Below are 18,999 nucleotides of genomic sequence, written 5' to 3' on the forward strand. Positions count from 1 at the left end.
CTTTGTATAATATGCTATGCAACTTTCCATTACAGTTTGTATTTCAGTTCCTAACCATTTCAAGATTTCTTCTTTCTGTCAATGAATGGGGACATTATGTGTGACGTCCAGAGGCTGAAAACCCACAAAGACCTAATAATTCTCACAGCAGACCGTTTGCTACAATTGTATCCAGTCTTGACAATCCTCTGTGAGTTGCAATGTAGCTGTCCTTTTAATAAATCTCTGCTATGTCATCGACCCATGTCAAGTTTTGATGGATGTGGGGAAACCAGGTGATGAGGCCCTTACTTTTTGTCCCATTGTTCAAGACATCTTTAAAGAGGCTCTGTCACCACATTATAAGTGGCCTATATTGTACAGGATGTGATCGGCGCTGTAATGTAGATTACAGCAGTGTTTTTATTTAGAAAAACCATCAATTTTGATGGAGTTATGACCTATATTAGCTTTATGCTAATGAGTTTCTTAATGCCCAACTGGGCGTGTTTTACTATATAACCAAGTAGGCGTTGTACATAGGAGTGTATGACGCTGACCAATCAATGACCAGTCAGCGTCATACACTTCTCTCCATTCATTTATTCACACACAGTGATCTTGCTAGATCCTTATGTGCTGTCACTTACTCACACATTAACGTTACTGAAGTGTCTTGACAGTGAATAGACATCGCTTCCAGCCAGGACACGATGTCTAGTCACAATACCGACAGTTCGGTAACGTTTGTGTGAGATCTCGATGTGCTGTGCTGTAAGTCCCACACAAACGTTACCGAAGTGCCGGGATTGTGAATAGACATCCCGTCCTGGCTGGAAGCGATGTCTATTCACTGTCAAGACACTTCAGTAATGTTAATGTGTGAGTAAGTGACAGCACATAAGGATCTAGCAAGATCACTCTGTGCTGAATAAATGAATGGAGAGGAGTGTATGACGCTGACTGGTCACTGATTGGTCAGCGTCATACACTCCTCTGTACAACGCCCACTTGGTCAAAAAGTAAAAACACGCCCAGTTGGATATTAAGAAAGTCATTAGCATAAATCTAAAATACGTCATAACGTGGTCAAAATTGATAGTTTTTCTAAATAAAAGCCACTGTTGTTATCTGCATTACAGCGCCGATCAGATTATGTAAAAGATAGGGCACTTATAATGTGGTGACAGAGCCGCTCGAAGGGCGTCAGCACCCAGGACCCACCCCTTATCAAAATGTCTGACATGGCAGAAGTTTTCACAGCTATCAAGCACACATCCATGGCCCTTTATACGGTCGCAGATCACAGACCGCACACTGATGGCTTCCGTGTGCGGTCCGTAGTTTTAACGGAACAATGAATAGAATGGTCGAGACTGATCTGCAAAAACGGACAGGAATAGGACTGGTTCTATAATTTGCGGAACGGACACACGGATCCGCAAAAAAAAAAAACCATCTGTGCATGACCCTATAGAAATTAATGGGTCAGTGTGCTATCCATTGAAAGACCGGGTAGCACACTGAAAAATATCACTGAAGTTTGCTTGAGGCTAGCCTCGTGCACACTACCACAATGGTTTTTATTGTCTGGAAATACGGATCCGTGGCCGTCTGCAATCGCGGAAGCGCCCATAGAGTTCTATGGGCGAATCCGTGCCACAATTGCAGACAAAAATAGGACATGTTCTATATTTTGCTAATAATTTCTACTGCACGGACGCACATCTTTAAATATACGGAAATGTGTCCGTGGCCAATAGAAATGAATGGCAGTATTTTTACTTCAGTTTTTGAAAGCCAAAACCAGGCGTGGGTCCAAAACATGGAAGAAATACAAATCTTTCCATTATACTTTTTCTCTGTGTAGGTTTCACTCCTGGTTTTGGCTTCCAAATACTGCCGTGTGAAAGTAGTCTTAGGATCTGTTCAACCGTAGAGCCCCGTGCATCCCGCATGGGGTGTATATTACTGTATAGGAAAGCATGGGCATCCAGTAACAAAAAAACATATGCCACGCGTTATAGTTTTTTTTTTTTTTTTACTATGGGAGCCTATTGTTGTATGCTTATAGAGTGGCACATGTGGTAGCCTTCAGTTGACAAGACAAGCTGATCCGTTATTGTATCTACATGGATACATTGTAGCACGCTATCATAACAGGAGAGAGATTTGGGCTGCTGATGTATTTATCTCACAGAGGATTTACTAGACAGGATACATTTGTATTTACCCCTCAGCTGTGAGAAGAATTAGGTCTTTATTGGTTTTTAAGCCTCTGGGTGTAAACAAGAATGTCCCAATTCACTGGCAGCAAGAAGAGATCTTAAATGGTTAATAATTTAAACAAACTGTATTATGCTCTGTTGACATTTGTGCTAGAATTTACGTTATTCTGTTCCGTCATATGAACAGAATAACCGAAGCGCCGGATACGTCTCATGACGGACACTCACGGCGCCCATTGGAATCCATTGACTTTGGTTTCGGTCATGATTTTCGTCATTTTGCACTGAATGCTGTTATTTTGGCTGACAAATATGGCGATGGAAGCTCCTATCGAAGCCTCTAATGCAGATGTGAGAAAGTTTCAGAACGTTTCACTATATAATGATTTAACTTTATTAACATAAAACAAAACATTTTTGATCAGGCTGGTTTATTAAAAGTGCAGAGGCAATTATGTCTAATATATTGGTGCTTTGGACTTCTCAGTGTGTGACATAAAGCTGGACAGTTCAGTATTGTTGTATTTAATCATTCCCAACTTTTTTTTTTTTTTTACCTTGGAGAATCCCCTAAGGCCTCATTCACACGGCCGGGTGCCGGCCGTTCATAAATCGGCCGGCACCCGGCTGCATTAGGAATAATAGACCCCTAAAGGGGCTATTCACACGACCGATTTTTTGACGGCCGGGAAATCCGGCCGTCAAAAAATAGGACATGCTCTATCTTTGCCCGGGTACCCGGCCGCCCGGCAACCATAGAAGTCTATGGGGCCGGGTATTACACGGCCATCACCGGAATGTGTTCCGAGTGATGGCCGGGTTTCCCGGCGCTTGCGCTCTATCTCCTCCTCCTCACAGCGCAGAGTGCATGTGAGGAGGAGGAGTTGATGCCATTCTGACGAATGGCATCGCTGTACACGGTGTGGCAGGGTCGGGGTGTACAGCAGGTGGAGGGAGCGCTGTTCTGGCTCCCTTCCCCTGCTTGAAAAGCACCCTGGCCCGGCGACACCTTCGATGGCGCCGCTAGCAGCTGCAGCTGCTGCGGCTGCTGCTACTGTAGCGACGCCACTATAGCAGAGCAGGGAGGTATCTCCCCGCTCTGCTATGTGCTAGCCGCACTTTAGCTCCTTGAAGGAGCGGAATCCCCGTGTTTTCGGGGATTCCGCTCCTGGACAGAGCGCTTGATGTCTCTGTCCATATCTGGGCAGTGACATCAGGGGAAACTCCTGAAGCGGAATCCCCGAACACATGGGGATTCCCCTTCAGGAGTTGCCGCTGATGTCACTGTCCGGATCTGCCCGGTCCGGCACGGATGCAAAACTTTATGCAAACCGGCCGGGCAGAATGGCCGATTTTACCGGCCGGCACTCGGGCTCGGGAACGACCCGTTCGTGTGAATCCCGCCTAAAAATGTTTTTCTTCGTGTGGAACCTCTACTGCTTCCCATCCCTACTATGAAAGTGACAACACATGTTGTTGTCATCCAGGGAGCTCCTAACCAGGTTCCAGTAATGATTGAAAAATAACACTGTCACCCTTACACAGCTGTTAAGGTTAGGCCACACAGAGTGACGTTGGTACAGTCTCGCTGGCACCCTGTGTGGCACGGCTGTGAAATAGTTTAATGGCCACACCTTGCTGCAAGTAAAATGCTCTTTACCTACAAAATCATGCGGCTATTAATGAATACAACCTTTATGGGCGTATGATTTTGCACGTAAACAGTAACGAGCAATTTCACAGCCACGCCTAACGGTGCCAGCGCAGGTGACAGCCGAGTCAATGCTGCTCCATGTGGCCTTACACTTAGTGTTGACACCCATAATAATTACAACCCCAGTGGCCCCATTTCATCAAGGCCAACTTGTGGCTTTTATTGCGGTACCTCAATGTGGTTTTCCATATAAACAGTTCTAAAAAATCTAGATTTTTGTAAAAAACTTTAGTTTAGCGTACCTAACTTATTAGATGACTTTTCAGAATAAGCTGTCAGATGTGTGTACATGAGAAATAACACGATTTCTGGCCAATATGTGGCTTGTATTCTCTGAGCTTGTGGGCAGAACCTAACTGCTATCTTACAAAGCACACAGAGAAGAGAACATCCTACTCTCCTATCTCCATCTATCACATATATATAGTAACTGCAGCAGCATTGAGGTCATTATACAGCAGTACCAAGCAGTGTACCAGAACTAGAAGCTTCAGCAGGGACTCTACCTATCTCTCATACTACTCCTTCTCTCTCCATAGACTTCTATAGGCAACATGTAACCTGATTCTTCAGTGAGCTGATAATAGTAATATTTTTCTCCATTTTCCACCATGCAGGAAATTCAGTCTCTTCTCTCACTTTATGGCGGCAATATCAATAATATTCAAGAAGACCATGGAACGGTTGGTAGATATAAATTTGTGTGTGTACATGTCTGTAGAGCTTGACCTATATTCATATAAACTAGAGACCATTGCCTTTTCATTTACTACCGGTGCTTAAATGGTAATTACTTGCACAGCAGATGGCTGCTGACCACTGTTCAGGGAAAAAGCTGAGTGGACCTGAGTTCCTTTATTCCCGAGATCGTCTAGGGACCAAGAGCTTGGATCCTAATCTAATGGCATATCCTAGCGATATACAGTTAGGTCAAGAATTATTTTGACAGTGACACAAGTTTTGGCCTTTTTCATATTGAATATACAGTTATATAATCAATATTGGCGTAAAGTGCAGACTCTCCGCTTTAATTTGAGGGTATTCACATCCTAATTTGAGGAAGGGCTTAGGAATTACAGCTCTTTAATATGTAGCTGCCTCTTTTTCAAGGGACCAAAGGTAATTCGACAATAATCTCTAAAGCTATTTAATGGGCTATTCCCTTGTTAATTCATCATCAATTAAGCAGGTAAAAGGTCTGGAGTTTATTCCAGGTGTGGCATTTGCATTTGGAAGCTGTTGCTGTGAACCCACAACATGAGGTCAAAGGAGCTCTCAATGAAAGTGAAACAGACCATCGGTAGGCTGAAAAAAATGAAGAAATCCATCAGAGAGAGAGTACAAATGTTAGGAGTGGCCAAATCAACAGTTTGGTACATTCTTAAAAAAAAAAAAGAGCGCACTGGTGATCTTGTGAACTCCAAAAGTCCTGGACGTCCACGAAAGACAACAGTGGTGGATGATCGCGAAATCATTTCCATGGTGAAGAAAATAGCAATTAGACCTACCGGTAATTGTATTTCCAGGAATCCATCATGACAGCACTACAGGAGGTTGCCCTATTGACCTCTGTAGGGACAGGAAGACAGAGAGGTTAAAAGGCCCCTCCCACCACCCCTTGCCAGTGTTTTTCAATTACTACACCAGGATGGATGCAACCCTGTTTTATTTCTAGGGATAATAACTGACATGTTAATTGCACAAATCAGAATTCAATAAGGGAGGGAATGTAAGAGTGCTGTCATGATGGATTCCTGGAAATACAATTACCGGTAGGTCTAATTGCTATTTTCCAGTACATCCCTCATGACAGCACTACAGGAGCAATACCAGATTATAATGCTCAGGGCGGGACTACGGATTGAAGGACTTTCCGTCCAAAACTTAAATCCGTATCGGACAGAACATTGAGCCTATAATGTTTGCAAAACGTATGATGGCTTGACCAAGTGGCAGCTCTGCAGATTTGGTCCATAGAGGCTTCTCTTCTTTCTGCCCAGGATGCCGAAACTTCCCTCGTTGAATGGGCTCTGATGCCTTGTGGGGCACATAGTCCTTGGGACTTGTAGGCTTCTTGTATGGTGGTTTTTACCCATCTCGCTAGAGAGCCTTTTGAGGCTTTCTTTCCTCTATTCTTTCCCCCAAACAGGACAAATAGATTTTTATCTTGTCTCCAGGAGGAGGTTCTATCCAGATACTGAAGAATTGTTCGCCTGACATCCAGGCAATGGAATTTTTCTTCTTGTTGGTTTTTTGGATCTGGATAAAAGGAAGGTAGAATTATTTCTTGTTCTCTATGGAAAGCAGTAGATATCTTTGGAATAAAGGAGGGATCCAGCTTTAGGATGATCTTATCCTCTTGTACTTTTAGGTACGGTTCTATGACTGACAGAGATTGGATTTCTCCAATCCTTCTTGCTGAAGTAATAGCGACTAAGAATGCAGCTTTTAGAGTTAAAAAGTGCATACTAATTGTGTCGAGCGGCTCAAAGGGGGGCTCACAAAGAGTCGTTAACACCACATTCAAATCCCAGGTAGGAACTGATTTCTTTAGGGAAGGTTTCAGTTTAGAGACCGCTTGAGTGAAACTTCTGATCCACCGATGTTCAGCCAGGGGAGTATTAAAAAAATTTCCTAAGGCTGAAATCTGTACTTTTAAGGTACTAGGACTAAGCCCATTTTTGAATCCCGATTGTAAAAAATCTAGGATTTTCGCAATGTTGGGAGAAAAGGGGTCTGGTCCTGGGTCTCCATACCAGGAACAGAATTTCTGCCATGATCTCTGCCATAATTTTTGTAAAAATTCTGGGGGCGGAGGAAATGCCGAAAGGGAGGCAGACGAACTGGAAGTGGAGAATGGAAGGACCGTCCTGAATTGCGAATCTGAGGAATCTCTGGTACGCGGGGTGGATAGGAACGTGATAATACGCATCCTTTAAATCGATCGTACACATTGATGCCTCTTCCCTTATTAGAGGAATCGTTGATCTGATAGACTCCATCTTGAATTTTCGATATATCACCCATTTGTTTAGGACCTTCAAGTTGATTATTGTCCTGTAGGAACCGTTTGGTTTTTTGACTAAGAAGTTTTTGAATAGTGGCCTTTGCATATTTCGTTGTGGGGAACTGGAGAAATGGCTCTCAATTTGAATAGTTTCTGGACGTCCTGGATAAGGATCTGATGAAGGTCTTTTGCTTGGTACTGGGTTATTAGAAATTTCTCTGGAGGAATGGAGGAAAATTCTATTTTGTACCCTTTTTCTATGATCTTTAGAAACCAGGGGTTCTGGGTTATTCTCGACCATTTGGGATAAAATTGTAGGAGTCTTCCTCCTATGCTCTTGGCGTCATTGCTTTGAGGGCTGGAATGAATTATTTGGGTTAAGGAGATATCCTCGATCCTTTTCCCTTTGGGGTAACTCCAGCGACCGGACTTCCCTTTCCCGCTGTAGTTCTGTAAGGTAGGATCCCTCTGTTGGCAAAACCTCCCAAACTGAGGGTTTTTTTTTGGTTTCTCTTCAGGAAACCCCTTTTTTCTATCTGCTGCATTCTCCAGCATGTTATCGAGGAGAGGACCGAACATCAGAGACCCTGTAAACGGGATAGAACACAATTTGTTCTTGGACTTCGTATCTCCTGACCACATTTTGAGCCATAATGCTCTTCTAGCAGCATTCGAGAGAGCCCCATTCCTGGCAGCAAATCTAATAGATTCCGCTGAAGCGTCTACCAAGAATCCGGTTGCCATTTTTAGTAAGGGTAGAGATTCTAATAGATCTTGTCGTGATGTCTTCATCATCAAATGGGTCTCCAGCTGGTTTAACCATATAAACATTGCTCTTGCTACTGATGTGGCCGCGATATTAGTCGAGATCAAAGCAGAGGAAGATTCCCACGCTCTTTTCAGTAGCCCGTCTGCCTTTCGGTCCATGGCGTCCTTCAACTGAGAGGAATCTTCAAATGGGATTGCGTTTTTTTTTTTAGCAACCCTGGCTACTGGGACATCTACTTTTGGGATCTCATCCCAAGGTTTAGTGTCTTCTGGATCAAAGAGAAGTCTGTTTTTAAAATCTCTTGAAATGAAGAGCCTTTTTTCCGACTCTTCCCATTCAGTTGTCACCATTCTTTTGAGGTTTTCGTTTACCGGAAAAACCTTTGTTTTCTTTTCCGTTAGACCTCCAAACATCTCATCCTGGATGGTATGTGGTTGGTCTTCTTCGGGAATTAAGGTATCAGACATCCCGGAAGAGAAGACATTTTTTTTCTCTTGAGTGGAAGAAGTTGAAGGCAAGAGTTCCTCTCCTTCTTCTAACTCACCCTCTGATAGGTAATAACACTCCTGCTCCGAGTCAGACCCCTGAGAGGGGGGACAATATTTTTGATCCACTTCCATCCGTGGTCTTTTTGCCCGGGAATGGGAGGGAGTTTCTTGAGGAGGGGGGAGGGAGGCTACTGACTGACCCACTTCTTCACGAATCATAGCCCTAAGTTCGGACATGAACGTTGGTTGTTCCTCCTTTAGTATTTTTGCAATACAATCCTGACACAATTGTTTCCTATGTGATTCTGGCAATTTTTTTGCACAAGTCGCACATTTTTTAACCTTCTTTTTATCAGTTTGTCTCTGAGAGGAATCTTTATCCTAGAGAAAACAGAAGGTAGGTAAAGTATGGTGTACATACATAAGGAGTCATAACCCTTACCCCAAGGGTGAGACTCACGTGACCCTGGGACATATCTGGAGTTCCATCAGGACGAGGAAGTTCCATACCGCGACAGGTAACAGGCAATGCAATATGCAATCCACGAAAATAATCCAAGTTAGAGTTATCAGCTCTAACTACATACCTGTGCGTGTCCCTTTAAATGCGGTAGTTTTGAATTTCCCGCCTTCCAAGATGGCCGCGGACCGGAAGTAGCCCAACGTCATTTCCGGTCGACTATTCGTCTTTCCTTGTAGTGCAGCCGCCATAGCCGGCGACTGAGGCTTGCTATGCGGCGCAGCGAGGATCCCTGCCGGTGCGTCCACGTCTATGGAGCTGCCGGTCCCCGCCTGGTCCGCGGCCAGGCCGAAGCCTGCTTGGGAATCCCCAGCCCCCACACACTACCCGAACCCTGCCTAGGATTCCTCCGGTAGGTGTCTCAGGGTGGGAGCTAAGGGACCCCTCGTTCGAGGGGTGTTAGCCTGGGCTTTAGGGGGAAGAGAAGGGGGAGTGCACGGACCCCCCGATCTTGTCCCCTGCCCGAGTTTCTTTTCCTGCTCAATACAGGAGCGACGTCTCTCTGCTCCTGACCCTGTGGGGACAGGAAGAACACTGGCAAGGGGTGGTGGGAGGGGCCTTTTAACCTCTCTGTCTTCCTGTCCCTACAGAGGTCAATAGGGCAACCTCCTGTAGTGCTGTCATGAGGGATGTACTGGAAAAACCCCTTCACAACATCTTCCCAAGTGTAGAACACTCTCCTGGAAGTAGGTGTATCAGTATCTAAGTCTACCATAAAGAGAAGACTTCATGAGAGCAAATACAGAGGGTTCACCACAAGGTGCAAGCCATTAATCAGCCTCAAAAATAGAAAGGCCAGATTAGACTTTGCCAAACAACATGTAAAGAAGCCAGCCCAGTTCTGGAACAGCATTCTTTGGACAGATGAAACTAAGATCAACCTGTACCAGAATGATATGAGGAAGAAAGTATGGAGAAGGCTTGGAACGGCTCAGGATCCAAAGCACACCACATCCTCTGTAAAACACGGTGGAGGCAGTGTGATGTCGTGGGCATGCATGGCTGCCAAAGGCACGGGGTCACTAGTGTTTATTGATGATGTGACTGAAGACAGAAGCAGCCGGATGAATTCTGAAGTGTTCAGGGATCTACTTTCTGCAATGATTCAACCAAATACAGCAAGGTTGATTGGACGTCGCTTCTCAGTAAAGATGGACAATGACCCAAAACATACTGCGAAAGCAACCCAGGACATTTTTAAAGGCAAAGAAGTGGAATATTATGCAATGGCCAAGTCCATCACCAGATCTAAACCCTCAGATCGAGCATGCATTTCACTTGCTTAAGACAAAACTTAAAGGTGTTATCCGGGGACCAAAAATTGCATTGCAATTATATATTTATGTGAAACGATGTAACTCACTAATATACTTTAAAATTCTGTACTAAATGGTGCCGTTTTCTAACAATGATGACGCTCAGACACGACCCCATGTGACTGAGGGCTTGCTCCATGTTCTGTTCGTGAACATGACCGCAAGGGGCTGTCACATTGCCTATGGCTTGAGTCCCAAGCAGAGCATCAGCTGATGCTCTGCCTGGGGACTCCACAACTTCTGCCGACGTCACTGTCCATATATGGACAATGACGTCAGCAGCACTACTGGGGTCACCGAGCAAAGCATCAGCTGATGCTCTGCCTGGGGACTCCACAACTTCTGCCGACGTCACTGTCCATATATGGACAATGACGTCGGTAGCAGTACTGGAGTCCCCAAGCAGAGCTCCCGGCTGCCATGACACCCCATCGGAGACCCGCGATTGCATTTGCGGGCCGCCGATGGGTGACAGGGAGCTCACTCCCTCTGTAAACAAGTTAAATTCTGCGGTCGCTAGACGCGGAGACCCGTGCAGGACTTAGACTAGGCTCACGTGAAAAGGCGTCAGCCTAGCCTAAGGCCCCTTAGTGACTCAGTGAAAAGGCGTATTGGTGGTCACTAAGGGGTTAAGGCAGAAAGACCCACAAACAAGCAACAACTGAAGACAGCTGCAGTAAAGGCCTGGCAAAACATTTCAAAGGAGGAAACCCAGCGTTTGGTGATGTCTATGGGTTCTAGACTTCAGGCCGTCATTGTCTGCAAAAGATTCTCTACAAAGTATTAAAAAAACCATTTTATTTATGGTAATGTTAATTTGTCCAATTACTTTTTAGCCCCAGAAATAAGGCGGCTGTGTAGAAAAATGATTGCAATTCCTAAATGTTCAACAGGATATTTTTGTTCAACCCCTTGAATTAAACCTGGAAGTCTTCACTTCAATTGCATCTCAGTTGTTTCATTTCAAATCCAATGTGGTGGCATGCAGAGCCCAAATCGTGAAGATTGTGACACTGTCCAAATAATTCTGGACCTGAAGGGGGTTTTACACTGGACAATTATCGGGCAGACGAGCGTTCTAAGAACGCTCCTTGCCAATAATTGCCCAGTGTAAATCGGGGAACGATCAGCAGATGATCGATCATCTGCTGGTCGTATTGTTTTCAAAAAGTAAAATATTATCGTTGTCGCCAACACATCTCCCTGTGTAATCAGGGAGACGCTCTGCTGACATGATAATAATGTATGTGGACGAGAAATCGGAGTAACGACGTGTGAAAGGAGTAAACAAGCGCCGATCAACGATGTCTCGTTGATCGGAGCTCGCTGCATCGGCCGGTGTAAAAGGGCCTTTACTGAATGCAATAATATTACAAGATAGTAATGCCCCTTCAACTTTTGGAATTGTTTTGCATTGATGCCACACTTCTACTGGGAATAGGGTGTCCATCCATCCGTGAAATCATGGACAATATTAAAATATAGGGGACTTTTCGCTATTGTCCATAAAAAAAGTATAGTTGCCTCTGTGATATTTTTAAAGCTGGAGGATCTTTCAGCTGGCGCAGCTTGTGCAGATTATTGTGATTAGAATAATCATTTTACAGTTGACCGTTTTTTAGCAAATTGCTGCGGTTTTGCGATGCCGTTTTTGCCTATGCAGCTTGTACAAGTGAAGCACCATTAAGTAGGAAAATTAGAGTTCGCTCCACCCAGGCAGGTCATACCCTTCTCAGATACACAAAGCTAATCCGTTTTAGACTTTTTTTTTATTTAAGCCCATCTTTCTTTCTTTTGTTTCATTCTTTTAGAAAAAGTGGTCAACTTCTTGTCCAATTTTGTATCCGAAAAAGCTGATGCAACGGACCGTTTTTCATGTCAGCGTTGCATCAGATTTGCGTTCACGTGTCCGTTTTTCTTGTCCAGATGACATACATTTCTCTGGTCCGTAAACAAAAAAACGGAAGGAGGCCTATTATGTAAATTTTGTCACAATTTTAGTTCAAACCCTCTGAAAACACGCAAGTAAGGTCACATTATCGCACAGACGCCATTTGATATTTATTTACAGCATATAGAGAGTTTTGTCTGATTCCATTTCTTTGTTGGTTCGGGTTTTGTTTTTATTTTTTTTGGGCTGCTGATCATGTCTTCCGAACCTCTGAAAGTTGTTTTGTTGGCCTGGCTCGCCTGATGTGGATCAGACTTCCTAGCTTCACTTTCTGTTGCTTGGCAACAGATCCGTTAAAATTAGATCGCACACGGATGGCTTCTGTATGCAATCCGTTTTTTCTCTCACACCAATAACTTGAATGGCCCAGTCTGATCCGGAAAAACTGACCAGAGTAGGACATGCACTGTTTTTTGGATCGAACACGTGGATCTGTTAAAAAAAAAATCGGATGTGTAAATAGCACCATTGACTTGTATGGGTCTGCGTGTTGTCCGTTTTTAATGGGACAGCACGCTAAAGGGAAAAAAGGTCTTGTGAATAATGTAATTCAAAAAAACCATCAACAATAATATGCAAAAGTTTCATGTACGAGGACAACAATTTTATTGTGAGAAGACCAGCATTAATATTTGATTTGTTTTACTTTTCTTTTCACATATTTTTGTTTCACAGTCTCCTTTTTGCGTTCTTAATATTCCATGCGAGGACCTGGCAAGAAAAATAATGCATCGGACTGTATGTGCAAAGTAAGGCATTGTAAAACTATTTTTGTCTTGCATAATCAGATTACATCATTATATGGACATTCAATTGTTTTTATTAGTACAGTTTCTTGAGTTGATACATAGACATAGTGGTTTCTATTCTTCCAGGTATGTTGAGGGAATTTTTCTAAAGCAAAACAAATAGCTAATTGTTTCCCGGTTTAAACCCATAAGGCCCCATTCACATGAACGTGCTTTTGCGGGCGCAATTTCCCCTGAAAATCCACGGGTGAATTGCGGCCCTATTCATTTCAATGGGCCCATGCACACGACCGTGATTTCCACGGTCCGTGCATTGCCCAGGAGCCTGGACCACAAAAAGAACGGACATGTCTTATTACGGCCGTGTTTTGCTTTCCAGGCTCCTAGAAAATAATGCACCATGTGCACGGCTTGCGATTTGCAGGTGGCTCGCAGGTGACACTTGGCGGCCGGCTGACCCGAAAATCACGGCCGTGCACATGGCTACGGTCGTGTGCATGAGGCCTTAGTGATCAGCCCTGAATGAGGCCTTAGTGATCAGCCCTGAATGAGGCCTTAGTGATCAGCCCTGAATGAGGCCTTAGTGATCAGCCCTGAATGAGGCCTTAGTGATCAGCCCTGAATGAGGCCTTAGTGATCAGCCCTGAATGAGGCCTTAGTGATCAGCCCTGAATGTGCCTTAAAGAGGCTCTGTCACCAGATTTTGCAACCCCTATCTGCTATTGCAGCAGATCGGCGCTGCAATGTAGATTACAGTAACGTTTTTATTTTTAAAAAACGAGCATTTTTGGCCAAGTTATGACCATTTTTGTAGTTATGCAAATGAGGCTTGCAAAAGTCCAACTGGGCGTGTATTATGTGCGTACATCGGGGCGTTTAAACTACTTTTACTAGCTGGGCGTTCTGAAGAGAAGTATCATCCACTTATCTTCAGAACGCCCAGCTTCTGCCAGATCACGCTGTGTCGTCACTCACAGGTCCTGCATCGTGTCAGACGAGCGAGGACACATCGGCACCAGAGGCTACAGTTGATTCTGCAGCAGCATCGGCGTTAGCAGGTAAGTCGATGTAGCTACTTACCTGCAAACGCTGATGCTGCTGCAGAATCAACTGTAGCCTCTGGTGCCGATGTGGCCGACACGATGCAGGACCTGTGAGTGACGTCACCGCGTGATCTGGCAGAAGCTGGGCGTTCTGAAGAGAAGTGGATGATACTTCTCATCAGAACGCCCAGCTAGTAAAAGAAGTAAAAACGCCCAGATGTACGCACATAATACACGCCCACTTGGACTTTTACTTTTAAACACACCCACTTGGACTTTTGCAAGCCTCATTTGCATAACTACAAAAATGGTCATAACTTGGCCAAAAATGCTCGTTTTTTAAAAATAAAAACGTTACTGTAATCTACATTGCAGCGCCGATCTGCTGCAATAGCAGATAGGGGCTGCAAAATCTGGTGACAGAGCCTCTTTAATAACTCAGTAATAGTTTTGCATATCCAAGTAATTCTGACATTGTTTTTTTCTGACCTATTTTATTTTATTTAGGTGGTAAAAATAGACCTATAAAATTTGCGTATATTTATTAAAAACATAAAAACTGATGAAAATTTACCGCCTGATGGATGCCGTAAAAACAAAACCCTCCAAAATATGGCGTAATCGCTGTTTTTTTCCCCATTTCACCCCAAAATAATGTTTTTTTCCAGCTTCCCAGTACAATATACGGTACAATAAATGGTGCCATGACAAATTACAGTTTGTCCCTCAAAAAACAAGCCCTCATATGGCTATGTTGACAAAAAAACAAAGAAGTTATGGCTTTTGGAAGACTGGGAGGAATAAACGAAAATGAAAAAACTGAAATTGACCGTGTCTCCAAGGGGTTAAACGTATCACTATTGTATGCCTTAGTATCGAAATATGCTGCATACTCATCATTGGGGGACAAACCGAAGGAGGAGTGAAGTGGATTTCATGTTTTTATTATTTTTTTGGAAAGGAAAGGAAATAGATGTCCCTAACAGTTTCTACACCCTATGACTATGTCGTGCTAAGAAAGCAGCTGTCCTGAAATCATGTCAGTCCATAGACATTATGTATATCAACCCGCTCTGATATATAGTAAGTTAGAGTGGGAAAATGTATTAAACTGTTGGCGGAAAAAGGCAATATATCCCAAAAAAAGGAGGAAGAATGAATCCAGCTATGTGGAAAACTAGAGCATGTTCACAGGAGGAAAGAAAATTTGTAGGGCTGTAATGACTTTATTATTCTAAGTGACTGGTCATACAACGTCTCTTTAGCTCCATCAATCCCTATATAAGGGACGAATGTGCTAAGTGACGCGGTACACCATAACAAGCCCCTGCCCGGCAAGGTAGGAACCGCCATGTGCACAAAACAACCAATCACCTGTAGAATATATAAAGGGGCAGTGTCCCACACCGTATGTATAGATACAGTAAAGGACCACTACTCCCCAAATTAATGTCGCTATTTCTAGAAGTATTGTCGGGTGTAAGAGGTCCACCAAAAACCCGAACAAAACTGTAATAAAGCCCATAGTGTATTGATAAGGAACAGCTCGCTTATTAGAAATCCTCCGAATAAAAAGAAAAAATGATGCCGTATCCCCAGTGAGTAACAGCTATTTATGGCAGGACATAGTCATAACGGAAAAGGAAATAAAAAGCTTTCAGGGCACAATTTTATCTTGAATGAATTTCAGACCCTTATTCCACTTTATATAACTGGGTTATATCCCAAAATGACTCAAACTAGAAAATGAGACTTCCCTCCCTCCCAAAAAAAGTGATAAAAAAAGGAAATCCCTAAAAGAACCCTAAATTTTGGCCTCTCCTAAATATACAGCAAAGCTGCTTCCTCAAAAGAAAAAAGTGGTGTACAAGAAAAATAAAATCCTAAATAAATCCTGCATTCTAACTTAATTTTTTTTGTAATGTGCGACAATATGAGCGGAACAATAATATCATGACTCACTTTGCTGTCCTTATTTACTGCAGACCTGGCATCTTTTTTTGAGGTATTTTTGGTTAGGTGTTGAAGGGATGGGGTGTAAAAATTTTTTCCCAATAAGTCAGCGTACATCCTCTGACTCATGGACTACTCTCCGGTCTGGAGATTGAAATAGGAGATCTTCAATCACTTTCTCCTGAAATTCAAAGAATGTAGCCCTGTAGTACAGGACAAATGCATTGTACAGCCACTACCTGGATGAGGTATATTGCCACTTTCTTATACCACGTTCTGGTTTTCCTTTTAACCTGATAAGGTTGTAACATCTGGTCGCACAAATCTACCCCACCCATGAATTTGTTATAGCCGATGACACACACAGGCTTTGTCTCTCTGCAGAGGCCCCACGTTCTCTAACAGTTGCTGTTGCACTTGTATGGATAGTGCTGATCATATAGACGTCCTTGCGGTCACAAAATTTTAAAGCCAGCATCTTCTCAATTTGAAAGTGCATGACTTCCCCTTTTGGTACTTTTTTTATTTACAAATTGACATGGGAAACCTTTGCGATTCCTGCGTATTGTGCCACAGGCTCCGGTGTTGGCACAATGAAGGGCGCTAAACAATGGCACACTGGTATAAAAACTGTCAGTGTATACATGATACCCCTTGTTTAGGAAAGGGCCAATTAAATCCCACACAATCTTACCAGTGGTACCAATATTAGTAGGGCAACCTGGTGGATTAAATTCACCCTCGTAGATCTTAAACACACATGTGTAGCCAGTAGTGCTTTCACTTATATAACTTCACCCCATACTTTGCGCTTTTTGAGGGTATGAATTGGTGGAATGAGACGCCCTTTGAAATTCATTCGAGATTCATCCACTGCTAAATTTTGTTCAGGGATATATGCTCCTAAAAAGGAAGAATTTAGAAAATTTAGCAAAGGTCTTAATTTATACAGCCGGTCAAGGCTTCTATCGCTGGAAGGGGGTGCCTGTGGGTTGTCACTAAAGTGGGGAAATCGCATAAGTATTTCATACCTGCTGCAGGACATAATGCCAGAAAAAATGGGGGTGACGTTTATAGGGCCCAATATGACCTAATAGAGGTTTTTTTTTATGATTCCCATGTTAAGGTTGAGACCCAGAATTTTTTTCATCCAGTTTCATTTGTGGGATTCTACAACCTGGCATGAGGTCACGAAGGCTTATTTGCAATATACTGCCTGGCATACACATTTGTTTCTTGTACAAAATGTTCCAGAACTTGGTCCGTAATAAAAATGTTAAAATAATTTAGTGGTGAAAAATTACTGACATTGGGACTTATGCCAGGAGTAGCAATAAAGTCATTTATCGTGGGAGAAAATAAACTTGTGGGTTCCCACACTAAATCGGTTTGGTGGGGTTGTGCAATTTCAGGGGCTGCACTTTTAATGGACGTTGTGGCAACTGCGCCGTCTCCCATATCACTGGTGCTCGGTCTCATATCCATAGAATCCCTTGAAGCGACACTTTCGCTGTCGCTTTCAAGTAAAAGCTCAATTTCAGATGCAGAATCCGTATCTGAGCATAGCATCTGATAGGCTTCCTCAACGCTGTATCTTCTGGCAGCCATAATGATTATACAGTCTAAACTGCAAATAATAAATGTAACTAGCGGTTTAAATTTTTGAATCAACTAAGCACACTAAAGGCAATAAAAAAAAATTTTTTTTTATTGTTATCAAATCTAAACCCTACGCCTAACACAAACCATAAACACACGCCCAGACCAGCACCCTACGCCATCTAACACCGTACCCTAAACTGAATATATTTTAGAGTACAATCCTAAGTATATACAGTAAATATATATATATATACATATATATATATATATATATATATATATATATAATTTTTTGCAGTTGCAGCATACGTGCGCCTGCAGATTTTTCATTTTTTTGTGCTGGCCAATTTTTTTGTATTTTTATTTGGTAAAGGTGACTATACACATTTAGATGAATGTCGGCTGAACACCCCCCCCCCCCCACACACACACTCTGGCCACTGAATAGCAGACAGTGCCGCACACAGTGCCCCCTGCAGACGGTGCCGCGCATGGATGGAATAGAATTAAAAGTAGTAACATTTTATATAAACTCTATTTTAACCCCTTCAGGACTGAGCCTGTTTTGGCCTTCAGGACGAAGCCGATTTTTAAAATCTGACATGTGTCACTTTATGTGGTAATAACTCCGGAATGCTTTTACCTATCCAAGCGATTCTGAGATTGTTTTCTCGTGACACATTGGACTTTATGTTACTGGCAAAATTTGCCCGATAGATTCAGTATTTAATTGTGAAAAACACCAAAATTTAGCGAAAAATTGCAAAAATTAGCATTTTTCTAAATTTAAATGTATCTGCTTGTAAAACCGATAGTAATACCACACAAAATAGTTACTAGTTACCATCCCCCACATGTCTACTTTAGTTTGGCATCGTTTTTTGAACATTATTTTATTTTTCTAGGACGTTACAAGGCTTAGAACTTTAGCAGCAATTTCTCATATTTTCAAGAAAATTTCAAAAGGCGATTTTTACAAGGACAAGTTCAGTTCTGAAGTGGCTTTGAGAGTCTTGTATATTAGAAAGTCCCCATAAATCACCCATTTTGAAAACTGCACCCCTCAAAGTATTCAAAACAGCATTCAGAAAGTGTATTAACCCTTTAGGCGTTTCACAGGAATTAAAGCAAAGTAGAGGTGAAAGTTACAAATTTCATTTTTTTTATACAAAATTCATTTGTAATACATTTTTTTCTGTACCACAGAAGGTTTTTCCCAAAAAATTTAACTTATTATTTATTGCCCAGATTCTGCAGTTTTTAGAAATACCCCACATGTGGCCCTAGTTCGGTCATGGACTGAAACACAGGCCTCAGAAGCAAAGGAGCACCTAGTGGATTTTGGGGCCTTCTTTTTTTAGCATATATTTTAGGTACCATGTCAGGTTTGAAGAGGTCTTGTGGGGCCAAAACAATAAAGTCCCCCAAAAGTGACCTCATTTTGGAAACTACACCCCTCAGGGAATTTATCTAGGGGTATAGTTAGCATTTTGAACCCACAGTTTTTTTGCTAAATTTATTTGAATTAGTTTGTGAAGATGAAAATCTACTTTTTTCTGAAAAAACGTAGAAATTTTTAATTTTTTCAAGGTATAAAAGAGAAAAAACACCCCAACATATGTAAAGCAATTTCTCCTGATTATAGCAATACCCCATATGTGGTAATAAACTGCTGTTTGG

General features: G+C 42.7%; 1 protein-coding gene across 4 annotated transcripts in view; it reads left to right on the top strand.

Annotated features, from left to right (window-relative positions):
• The window catches only part of TRMT11 (tRNA methyltransferase 11), an 85,360-nt gene that overhangs the window by 534 nt on the left and 65,827 nt on the right, over positions 1-18,999 (top strand). For 2 of the 4 annotated variants that reach the window (XM_075862338.1, XM_075862335.1), the window contains exons 2-3: positions 4,539-4,604; positions 12,648-12,721. In XM_075862338.1, the coding sequence (XP_075718453.1) occupies positions 4,539-4,604; positions 12,648-12,721 (140 nt within the window). Of the gene's footprint in view, positions 1-2,395; positions 2,559-4,538; positions 4,609-12,647; positions 12,722-18,999 lie in introns of those variants that run through there. The other 2 variants (XM_075862337.1, XM_075862336.1) reach the window with 2 other exon arrangements.

This window comes from Rhinoderma darwinii, chromosome 4, assembly GCF_050947455.1.
Source record: "Rhinoderma darwinii isolate aRhiDar2 chromosome 4, aRhiDar2.hap1, whole genome shotgun sequence".
NCBI lineage: Eukaryota > Metazoa > Chordata > Amphibia > Anura > Rhinodermatidae > Rhinoderma > Rhinoderma darwinii.